The following is a 12,124-nucleotide window of genomic DNA, read 5'->3' on the forward strand; positions in this document are numbered from 1 at the left end:
CATACATTTTAAGAAATTTTCTGAATGGCTTCTGTGGGGTTCTGTCCTGCAGACCCTGACCCAATGACTGATGAATAAAGTACACTGACACACAGATATTCTGCTTCGCCAGTTCTACTGAGTGTCTGGCCACTTAGTCACAGCCGTGGCCCCGACCAGCCAGTGAGACTCACATTTATTTAGTAAAGATTAATTGACAAAGGCTTGAGTCAACACTACTAGAGGGTAATTGACATTGTGGACTTCCGGAGTATAAAGGAATTAAGCACTGGTAGAACAAAGGTTAGTATTAAGACCACATGAGGCCGGGCGCGGTGGCTCAAGCCTGTAATCCCAGCACTTTGGGAGGCCGAGACGGGTGGATCACTAGGTCAGGAGATCGAGACCATCCTGGTCTACACGGTGAAACCCTGTGTCTACTAAAAAATACAAAAAACTAGCCGGGCGAGATGGCAGGCGCATGTAGTCCCAGCTACTCGGGAGGCTGAGGCAGGAGAATGGCGTAAACCCGGGAAGGCGGAGCTTGCAGTGAGCCGAGATCGCGCCACTGCACTCCAGCCTGGGCGACAGAGCTAGACTCCGTCTCAAAAAAAAAAAAAAAAAAAAAAAAAAAGACCACATGAGTAAACAAATGAGTTAGATAAATGCCTCACATGCCTTTGTTTCTACTCTAATTTATTTAACTAAAGGTAAGGGGACTCGGCTGCCTTCAGCCAGATTTATTACCGAAGTTATGTAAACACTCAGAGCTTCCGAGAGCGTTTGTGGCTATTATAACTAAAATTTTTCCCACCAGCCTGACTGAACCCCCACAGACCTTTGCAGAGATTATGTTGGAGGCCTAGAGAGGAAAGATCATCATGTACTGAAGTAGTAGGTTGCGCATACCAGCAAATAGCAACTTTTGGCTATCTCTTGTAACTTGTTGGAGAATTCTGACATTTAACTAATCTTGTACTCATCTTACAGATTGAGAAACAGATTTAGAATCGTCACCCAACCAAGACCATATAGACTGCATGAATGAAGCATTATTTTAATTTATTCTGATAGGTTGGAGCAGAACTCTACACTTTTAAAACCATGCTTATCTTAGAATAATTTGGTGACACTTGGACTAATGTTTTCAAATATATATTTTCTAGTGTGACTTTTTACTTTATGTAAAAGTCATTTTCCCTTTTGTATGAAAAGTAATAACAAATTAATGTGTATACAAAGCAACCAAAAATAAATAAGCATTAAAATAAATACTGTATGTTTACACAGTTGCTAACAACATCTCCCCAGTGTGACCCTTCCTCACCTTGGGAAGTTTTATTAATCTGCTGGAATACTGCAAATTAGTGTAAGTAGAAAACTTTTGAAGATTCTCTGAATGTCTTAAGATACTCTTTCAGCAAGCCTGACTTTCTTATTAGAACCAGAAAGTTTTTAGGATTTCCTGTGCTTCAAATTAATGGGGTCTCCCCTTCTGGTACCGTGTCCTGTGGGATTGAGTCTCTTCCAGGCAGACCTCTGTGACTGTTGGGGAATCATTGGGTGAGCATCAGAGGTGATACTGATTGTCTAGTTAATGATCAATGACAAGACAAAAATCTAGCTATCCCTTTGAGGTGTTTGAAAAGCAGAATTGTTTATGGTCCTGAGGAGTGGACAGTGTGATTTGAATGGCAAGCAGGGAGAATAGCTTTGGAGATGCATTTGAGACACCTTGGAAAGGCGGAGAAGGGAGGGTTGTAAGCAGGCAGTGAATGACTAATGACTGTGATTTTACCTATAGGTAATTGTAGAAGCGGAAGTTGTGGTCAGTTTCTTAATACCCAGCCGGCACACATACAAATCAGATATTTTTGTTTTGACTCGTATTTCTTCTTGAGGACTATTCTTAGGCCCTGTTTGCAGAGCTATTTCTACTACCTTTGTCCACGAGTTTTTAATTCTGTCAGAAATAATTCACAGTAAGAGGCAATGATTGGTTTCCTGGGTCTAAGTGAGAATGAATACTTTTCATACTACTATAAAAAAACCATTTCAGTCTATTGTGTATATGATCCAGGAGTTTCATCTATAGGCAAGTTCATTTATAAAATGAAACAATTTATAAAATAATTTTTTTTTATTGACATGGTGATTAAAAAATTTGAAAACAGCTATTGAAGGTATTGTTGGCAAGGTGGCAGTATTTTCAACACGTTTCTTCAGTACGTTTATCCAAGTTAGCATCTGGTTTTCCCATTTCCACCTCACAGTAGTGTTTGTTGAGGGGCTAGCCCTCTTCCATAGAATGGCCCTTTTAGCCACTGCTTATGTTTCCTTATTTAGGACAAAGTTCCTCATACCTTGGTGCCTGGTATACTGGGCGTCTGTAAATTTAGAAAGGCTTACATAGATTTGAGGAACTGCTTTGTATTTAGGCTCATGGTTTTCTTGACGACATGTTACTTGCTACAAGGAATGACAGTGTGTTTGTAAAAATCTTAATGTAGGAGTACGGGTTTCTACCATGAGGTGAGAGGCTCACTGACTGAGGAAGAAAAAAATTAAGTGCTCTTGGCATAAAATCTTTTTTTTCTTTAATTTCTGGCAAACCTTGCAGACATTCATGAAAGAACCTAGGGAGAAAATGAGGCCCTTTTGCTGTGTTGACTCTTGTTTTCTTTTTGCTTAAGTATTTCAAGTTGATTAAGGCAAGTTGTTTATGAAGTTACTGCTTGGTTTTAAGAGCGAAGCCTACACCAGGTCTTTTTAAGGCTTGTATTGTTTAGCAGTGACTCTTTGATACTAACACTTTTAGAAAAATGTACACATGTATATGCCAGTGATTCTTAGTCTTTTTGGTCTCAGGAAGCCTTATGTTCTTAACTCTTCTGAGGACCCAAAAGAAGATTCTTTTATTTACTTTTTTGTGGGTTTATTTTATTGATACTTACTTACTGGAAATCACACCAGGGAAAATTTAAATTATATTAATTCATTTAAAAGTAGCAATAAAAACTACATTTACTTAAATAGTTACATTTATTTTCATAAAAAATAATGATTTTCCCAAACCATAAAAAGTAATTAGAAACATCAGCAAGGCAGTTGAATAGGACTTCACAGCCCTTGTCCCCTAGCAGAAACATCAATTTAACAACTAACAATGCTCAAAAATGCCTTCAAAAGAGATACGGGAACCAGAGGAGAGATGATGGCACCTGAGTATAGCACATAAATGAAAAAAGATGCACTGAAGAGATGGGAAGGACAGTTTTGCATTACCTGTATTACCACGCCCCTAACCCCAGGCAGTACAGTGAGGAGAGCCATAGGGATACCTGTGTGGGAAGGAGAGTGTTGTGAGAACCAGATTTTGCCTCAGACCCCAATCTAAGGTCTGTTGCAGTGAAACCCAGCACCACACAGTCCCACAACCGTAGATTCCTGGCTGGTACCTGCAGACTGAGCCTCCAGAATTGCTCCAGTGTCAGGCCATCTCTCAGCCTCAAGACTAGCTCAAGTGTCAGGTCAGTACCCACATCCTTAGATTCCAGATCAGCACCCACGGAGCCGGTCTCCAAGCCTGCCTCAACAGTAACCAGCATTTGCAGTCCCAGACTCCAGGCCCACTCCAGAGCCAAGACAATCCCCACAGACTCAGGCTCCAAGCTCTTCCCCTGGTCTAGGATGTAGTCCAGCACTTGTGGACCTGGTTTTCATGCCTGCCCTAGTGAACCCAGGGTACAGGTCTACCACAGAAGACTCTGGCATTGGGCCAACTCCCACAGACCAAGCATCCAGGAACATCCCTGTGGATTCAGTTGACAGGACCACGCCCGTGGAACATTGGTGCCAAGCTGGCCCCCATGAACCCAAGATCCTGGCCTAACTCAGTAGTCCCAAGCTCCAGTTCTTACATGGTGGACTTAGGCCCCAGATACAACCCCATGAACTCAGGTGCCAGGCCAGCTCACATACTGATGCAGACATAAGGCTGGAGGATTCCAGGAGCAAGCCTACCCTTGGACCATGCCAGATGGCCTGCCTAGAAAATCTGGATGAGCTGACTGGTGAAGGGTTTTCCAAGCCAAAGCCGGTCTACAAAGACTGGGATAAATCACTGCTTCTTCAAATGCATAGATACCAACTCATGGTCACAAGAATCGTGAATAATCAGAGAAACATGACACCACTGAGGGAACAAAATAAAACCTGAGTAACCAACAGTAAAGAAATATGGATTTACAAACTGCCTAAAAGCAATTCAAAATAATAATCTTAAAGAAGCTTAATGAGCTGCAAGTGAATACAGATAGACAACTAAATGAAATCAGGAAGACAATGCACAAACTAGTTGAGAATTTCAACAAAGAGATAGAAGCCATAAAAGAGAACCAAACATATTCTGGAGGTAAAGAACACAATAACTAAACTGAAAAATTCCAAGAGGGCTTCAACAGTGGTCTCAAGTCAAAGAATCAGTGAACTTGAAGACAGGTCACTTGAAATTAACCAGAGAAAGAGAAAGAAAAAGTAATGACAAAGAATGAAGAAATGTGGTATGATTTCAGTGTGTTCCCTCTAATAAAATTCATGTTGAAATCTAATACCCATTGTGGTGGCATTAAGTAGTGTGACCTTCTGTTGAACAGCTGCAGAATACACATTCTTCTCAAGCATACATGGGACATTATTCAGGATAGATCATATGTTAGGCCACAAAACACATTTTACTAAATGCAAGAAGACTGACATTATACCAAGTATATTTTCTGACCACAATGCTATGAAACTGGAAGCCAATAACAAGGAATTTTAGAAAATTCACAAATACATGGAAATTAAGAATATGCTCCTGTGAATAATCAATGAGTCAAGGAAGAAATTTAAAGGGAAATTTAAAAACATCTTTACACAAATGGAAAGGGAAACACAACATAAGAAAAGTTACAAAATGGAGCAAAAGGTGTTTGAAGAAGGAAGTTTTTAGCAATAAATGCATACACCAAAAAAGAAGGATTTCAACCTAATATTACACCACAAGGAATTAGAAAAAGAAGAACAAACTAAGCCCAAAGAAAGTAGAAGGATGGAAATAATAGAGATCAGAGCAGAAATAAATGAAATAGAGAATAGAAAAACAGTACAAAAGTCCAATAGATACCTTTTCTGGAAGGATAAAATTGACAAACTTTTAGTTAGATTAAGGAAAAAAGAAGACTAAAAATCAGAAATGAAAGATATTACCACTGATACCACAGAAATACAGAGGATCATATTAATAAAAGACTAAACAATTATAACAACACTTTGGATAACTGAGCATCAGCGCATAAATTCTTAAGACACAAATCATCTACCAACACTAAATCCTGAAGAAATGGGAAATCTGAACAGATCAGAAATGAATAAGGAGTTGGAATCAGGAAACTCTTCCATAAAGAAAAGCCCCAAACCCGATTACTGCCAAGTTCTACCAAACACTTAAAGAACTAAAACCAATCCTTCTCAAATCCTTCCAAAATATCAAAAAGGAAGGAATAGTTCCAAATTCATGTTGTGAGGCCAGCAGTACCCTAATGCCAAATCCAGACAGGGGCTCCGCAAGAAAAGAATGAAGGCAAAAAACCCCATGATCATCTCAATCGTTGTAGAAAATCATTTGATAAAATTTAACATTCTTTTGTGATATAAAATAATTAGCAGATTAAGTGTAAAAGGAACATACTTTAACACAATGAAAGCCAAGTACAACAAGCCCACAGCTAACATCATTGTTGATGAAAAATGGAAATTTTCTTCTAAGATCAGGAACATAACAAGAATTCCCACTCTTGCCACTTCCATTAAACATGATACTGGAAGTTTAGCCAGACTAGTTAGGCAAGATAAAGAAATAAAAGACATCTAGTTAGCAAAGGAATAAGCTAAATTGTATCTTTTTGCAGATGATATGATCTTATATATAGAAAACCCCAAAGATGCCACCAAAAAACTGTAAGAACTAATAAATCAGGAAAGTTGTAGGATACAGAATCAACATAGAAAAACCAATATCATATCCATATACTTACAGTGACTTCTCTGAAAAATAAATCAAGAAAATAATTCTACTTACAGTAGCATCAAAAAAATAAATTCCTTAATGAATTTATAAAACTTTTAAGTTCAGGGGTACATGTGCAGGTTTGTTACATAGGTAAACTTGTGTCATGGAGTTTTTTTTGGTACAGATTGTTTTGTCATCTTGGTATTAAACCTAATATCCATTATCCATTATTTTTCCTGATTTTCTCCCTTCTCCAACCCTTCACCCTCTGAAAGGTCCCAGTGTGTGTTGTTCTGCTTATGTGCCCATGTGTTCTCATCATTTAGCTTTCACTTATAAGTGAGAACATGCAGTATTTGATTTTTTGTTTCTGTTAGTTTGCTAAGGGTAATGGCCTCCAGCTCCATCATGTTCCCACAAAGGAAGTGATCTCCTTTTTTATGGCTGCGTAATATTCCATGGTATATAGGTACCACATTTTCTTTATCCAGTCTATCACTGATGGGTATTTAGGTTGATTCCATGTCTTTGCTCTTGTGAATAGTGCTGCTATGAACGTATGTGTGTATGGGTCTTTATAATGCACTTTATGTGGTTTTTATTGCTTTGGGTGTATACCCAGTAATGGGATTGCTGAGTTGAATGGGATTTCTGTTTTTAACTCTTTGAGGAATCACTACACTGTCTTCCATAATGGTTGAACTAATTTATACTTCCACCAACAGTGTATAAGTGTTTCTGTTTCTCCACAACCTTGCTCTCATCTGTTATTTTTTGACTTTTTAATAACCACCATTCTGACTGGTGTGAGATGGTATCTCATTGTAGTTTTGATTTGCATTTCTCTAATGATCAGTGATGTTGAGCTTTTTTTCATATGCTTGTTGGCCGTATGTATGTCTTCTTTTAGACAGTGTCTGTTCATGTAATTTGTCTAGTTTTTAATGGGGTTGTTTTTCTTCTTGTAAATTTGATTAAGTTCCCTTTATATGCTGAATATTAGACCTTTGTCAAATGCATAGTTTGCAAAAATCTTCTCCCATTCTGTAGTTTGTCTTTTCACCCTATTGATAGTTTCCTTTGCTGTGCAGATGCTTTTTAGTTTAATTATATCCCGTTTGTCAATTTTTGCTTTTGTTGCAATTGTACTCCAAAAGCACAGGCAACACAAGCAAAAATATATACATGGGATTTTATCAAACAGGCTTCTGCAAAGGAAAGGAAGAAAGGAACAGAGTAAGGAGACAACCTACAGAATGTGGGAAATTATTTTGCAAACCATATCTCTGATAAGTTATCAATATCCCAATATTGACATTATATAAGGATACATAATATCCTTATATATATATCCCAATATATAAGGAACTTAAACAGCTAAATAGCAAGAAAACAATTAACTGGATTAAAACTGGGCAAAGGACCTGAATAGATGTTTCTCAGCAGAAGACATATGGATGGCCAACAGTTATATGAAAAACACCCCACATCACAGCTCATTAGGAAAGTGCAAATGAAAACCTCACTTCTTATCCCTGTTAGAATGGCTATTATCAAAAAGACGACAAGTGTTGGTTAGGATATAGAGAAATGGGAACCTTTGTACACTGTTGGTGGGAATGTAAATTAGTACAGCAATTATGGGTAACAGTATGAAGATTCCTGAACAAAATTAAAAATAGGTTTACCTTTTGATCCAGAAATCCCCATCTGGGTTTGTCCAAAGGATATAAGAGAAATAAAATCCGTATGTCAAAGAGATATCTGCACTTACATGTGCAGTCAGCATTATTCACGATAAGTACAATATGAAATAAATCTGAAGTATCCATCAATCAAGGAATGGATAAGGAAAATATTGTATGGTACACAGTCCAATACTGTTCAACCTTATAAAAGAAGGAAATCCTGACATTTGCTGCTCCATGAATGAAACTGGTGGACATTATGTTAAGTGAATTGAGCCAGGAACAGAAAGACAGATACCACATGATCTCACTTATATGTGGAATCTAAAAACATCAAACTTGTAAAAGCAGAGAGTAGGGTGCTCGTTACCAGGGGCTGCAGGTTGGGGAGATGTTATATTTTTTTCAAATGTCTTTAGTATTGGATTTAATAAAAGACAGCTGCATTCTTTTATTTGCTTCTGCATTCAATCTCTTGCGCTATGTTGTTTTGGTTGAAGAATATAATGAAAATTTCGGCTTCCCCCAGTTAATGTGGTTGGAAAGGGAGCAAGCAGTATTTTAATAACCTTTCTAGATAGTTAAGGGGACATTCTTCTTTGACTCTTTATCAAAACCTGACAAACAGTAGTTTAGTTTCAGTGTGGAACCTAAAATCATATCAGTGAATTTTTTATACTCTATTAAGCTGAAAGTTCATTGGTGTGTCTTGCATTTTAAGTGGCCTTTTAATCCATGCATGATTTTTTTTTTTTTTTTTTTTTTTTGTTTTTTTTTTGAGACGGAGTCTCGCTGTGTCACCCAGGCTGGAGTGCAGTGGCCGGATCTCAGCTCACTGCAAGCTCCACCTCCCGGGTTCACGCCATTCTCCTGCCTCAGCCTCCCCAGTAGCTGGGACTACAGGCGCCCGCCACCTCACCCAGCTAGTTTTTTGCATTTTTTAGTAGAGACGGGGTTTCACTGTGTTAGCCAGGATGGTCTGGATCTCCTGACCTCGTGATCCGCCCGTCTCACCCTCCCAAAGTGCTGGGATTACAGGCTTGAGCCACCGCGCCCGGCCATCATGATTTTTGTTACTATGCGTTAGCAAACAAAGATGTGAGTTATCGAGATCTTTTAGATGTTGACGCATCTCTTTATATGATATAAAAAATTACATTCATTATTATTATCACTTCCACCAGAGACAGATTTAAGCATTTGGAATCTGTTGAGCTTACAGTAATGGATAAAAATTTTCCAGAAATTTTAATTGTGACTTATAAGCTTGATTTTTATCATTGTTGACAAATACTCTAGTTGGTTTTTAAAAAATTGACAGGTTTTTTTTTTTGTTTATTTTCAAGAAAATTCCTGCCAGCCACCCAAGTCTGAATGATCGTAGTTTGTCTGCTAATAATTTTTTTCATGGAAAAAGTGGCATTCCATGAAAATGGCAGGCAGTTCAACCCGCAATTCAATTAATTGCACAAGGGCTTTTCTAAAGACTACTCTTGAACTTCAGTGTGTACAGAAATACTTTATGCATACATTCCTTTTTTTCCACAGATTTAGTAAAATTGATGCTTCCCCCCCATCAAAGGCATTACTAAGAGAAACTGCCTTTTGGTTACCTCTGTAAGTATGAGGTAGTCAATATAAAGATTCCTTTGGTACCACTGCCTTGATTCATGCTGAGGCACCAACAATTTTACTCTCTACTGCTTTTGTATCACCGTTACAAATCTCAACTGGGTAACATAGTCAAATAACGTGCGTTATTATGAAAGTAGTTTTGACTATACAGATGCCATGCAACAGGATTGTGCATCCCCTGGAGTTCACCGATCATGTTTTGAGAACGGCAGTTATCTTTCAATTCCAGTTGACTCCTTGAACATCACTGGTTTGAATTGTTTGGGTCTGCTTACATGCCATTTTTTTCCAATAAGTACATTAGAACATTTCTCATAGACTTGGAACAATTTGAAAAAACTCACAAATGAATCATATAGCCTAGAAATATTTAAAAAATAAAGAAAAAGATAGGTCATGAATGCATAAAATATATGCAGATACAAGACTGTTTTATCGTTTACTACTATAAACATAAATCTATTATAAAAAGTTAAAATTTGTCACAACATATGCACACAAACTGGGATGTAACCAAATATAAAGGTGTGGTATTAAATCATAAATGCATAAAATTAGCTGTAGTATATCCTGTGCTATAATAATTTTTTAGCCATCTCCTTTTGCTATTATGGTGAGGCCAAGTGCTGCGAGAAACAGTTTACATTTAGAGTCAGATTACTTTATTGCAAATATAGGCAAAGATTCTTATCTTTTGTTTTCAAATACTCTACCCATGGGTGAATACCAAGTGTTTTCCATTGTAAAAATAATAACAACAACAACCATGATGACATGATTATTATAATAATGCCACCCTTTGTGCTACAGTTGGCATTTGACATATTTTGAGTTATTTTCAGCCTCATTCAGTCCTTCCCATTTTGCCATCAGTGCAAATCTAATTTGACTTTTTCTGAAACAGGTAAGTCAACATGGCAAGGGCTGGAACACACTCACTCACCAGTGCTTTGTAATTGAGCACATTGCTCTACAGTATTCATTTATCAGACTATGAAAGCTACTCATGCAGATGTTTAGAATGTGTCACAGCCCTAGACACTGGGTGCAGCTTTTATTCTGGCCACTTGTTCTGATGTACTGCCCTCTGCTATAGGCATGAAGAGTTTTTTGTTAACATGTTGTATCTTTCTGTATTTTTCTGGTGCTCTGTAAGATTTTATAAAGTGCTGTTCTTGTGGAGTAAAGAAATATACATTTTAGGCCAGGCTCGGTGGCTCATGCCTGTAATCCCAGCATTTTGGCAGGCTGAGGTGGGTGGATCACCTGAGGTCAGGAGTTCTAGACCAGCCTGGTCAACATGGTGAAACTCCATCTCTACTAAAAATACAAAAACAATTAGCCAGGCGTGGTGGTGGGCGCCTGTAATCCTAACTACTTGGAAAGCTGAAGCAGTAGAGTGGCTTGAACCCCGGAGGCAGCGGTTGCAATGAGCTGAGATTGCACCATTGTACTCCAGCCTAGGCACAAAGAGCAAAACTCCATCTTAAAAAAAAAAAAAAAAGAAAGAAAAAAGGAAAAAGTAAAAAGAAATATACATTTAAAAGACTTGACCCTCTAGGGGTATTTTACGGAACAAATGAGAAGATCTGACTAGGGATTTCCTTTTATATCCGTGTAATGCCAGTATATTGCTTGGCACTTTATAGCTGCTCTGTAAAAATGTTAATTGTAATAAATTCTTGAACCTAGGAGTTAATTCAGTGAAATTCAATTAAATTTTTATTGAACTGTGTACTATGTTAGACGAAGAAAGTAAAAATTGGCAAAGTAGTTTCTGGATTGTGAATTACTCTGATAACTAGAAGATAATCTCATTCACATAAACCTATTTTAGTATTGGAGCTTTTACCGTACCAGTAGAGACATGGAAGGAGTCATGTGGGAAGGAGGGAACAGTGTAATTATTTCTAGTAGGGATGGGGAGGGTCACAAAACAAGGGTGGTTGTCTGGCCATGAGATCTGATCTAGTCTTTGAGGCTTGAGGAGGATTATAAGGCAACTTCCCTTATTCTGGCTCTCTCGGGATGTATTTGAAAGACAAAATAGGTTTGGTTTCTGGCCTTAATATCACAGATTCTGTGGAATGTTTGCTTCTTTTGTACTCAGGGTGATTGTTTTCCCTGGTTCCCATGCTCACAATATTTTCCTGCCTTCTTCCTTAAGAATTGCCTGAGGTTCTGTCCATTGAGGAGGAAGTGGAAGAAACAGAGTCTTGGGCGAAACCTCTCATCCACCTTTGGCAGACGAAGTCCCCTAACTTCGCAGCTGAGCAAGAGTATAATGCAACAGTGGCCAGGATGAAGCCACACTGTGCCATCTGCACTCTTCTCATGCCATATCATAAGGTAAAGGGGGGCTGTTGTCAGAGTTGCCTTCATTGCTCTGCTTTCCGTGTGACCACATACCACAAGATCACTGTAAATTGTTGTGGGCTTCCTTTGCACATAAGAAGGAAGACATCCTTAGGTGGCTGATGGCTTTCATAGAACCACAAACACTTTCTACATCCTCCTTGGGGGACACTTTTCTGAAAATACTTTATCTTTTTCTTTTGAGATAGGGTCATGCTCTGTTGCCCAGGCTGAAGTGCAGTGGCATAATCATGACTCCACGTAGGCTTGTACTCTGGCTCAAGCGATCCTTCTGCCTCAGCTTCCACAGTAGCTAGGACTATAGGTGTGAGCCACCATACCTGCCTAATGTTTTAAATTTATTTTTTAGTTTTTCTGGCGACTTGGTCTTACTATGTTGCCTAGGCTAGTCTTG

The 12,124-nt window shown here is 38.3% G+C and overlaps 1 protein-coding gene across 7 annotated transcripts in view; it reads left to right on the top strand.

The window, feature by feature from the left end:
- KDM4C (lysine demethylase 4C) overlaps window positions 1-12,124 on the top strand; it is a 419,898-nt gene that overhangs the window by 245,321 nt on the left and 162,453 nt on the right. For 6 of the 7 annotated variants that reach the window (XM_030919239.1, XM_010357540.2, XM_030919243.1 and 3 more), the window contains exon 13: window positions 11,522-11,703. In XM_030919239.1, coding sequence (XP_030775099.1) covers window positions 11,522-11,703 — 182 coding nt within the window. Of the gene's footprint in view, window positions 1-11,521; window positions 11,704-12,124 lie in introns of those variants that run through there. The other variant, XR_004053916.1, reaches the window with a different exon arrangement.

The sequence above is a fragment of the Rhinopithecus roxellana genome, chromosome 16, assembly GCF_007565055.1.
Source record: "Rhinopithecus roxellana isolate Shanxi Qingling chromosome 16, ASM756505v1, whole genome shotgun sequence".
Taxonomy (NCBI): domain Eukaryota; kingdom Metazoa; phylum Chordata; class Mammalia; order Primates; family Cercopithecidae; genus Rhinopithecus; species Rhinopithecus roxellana.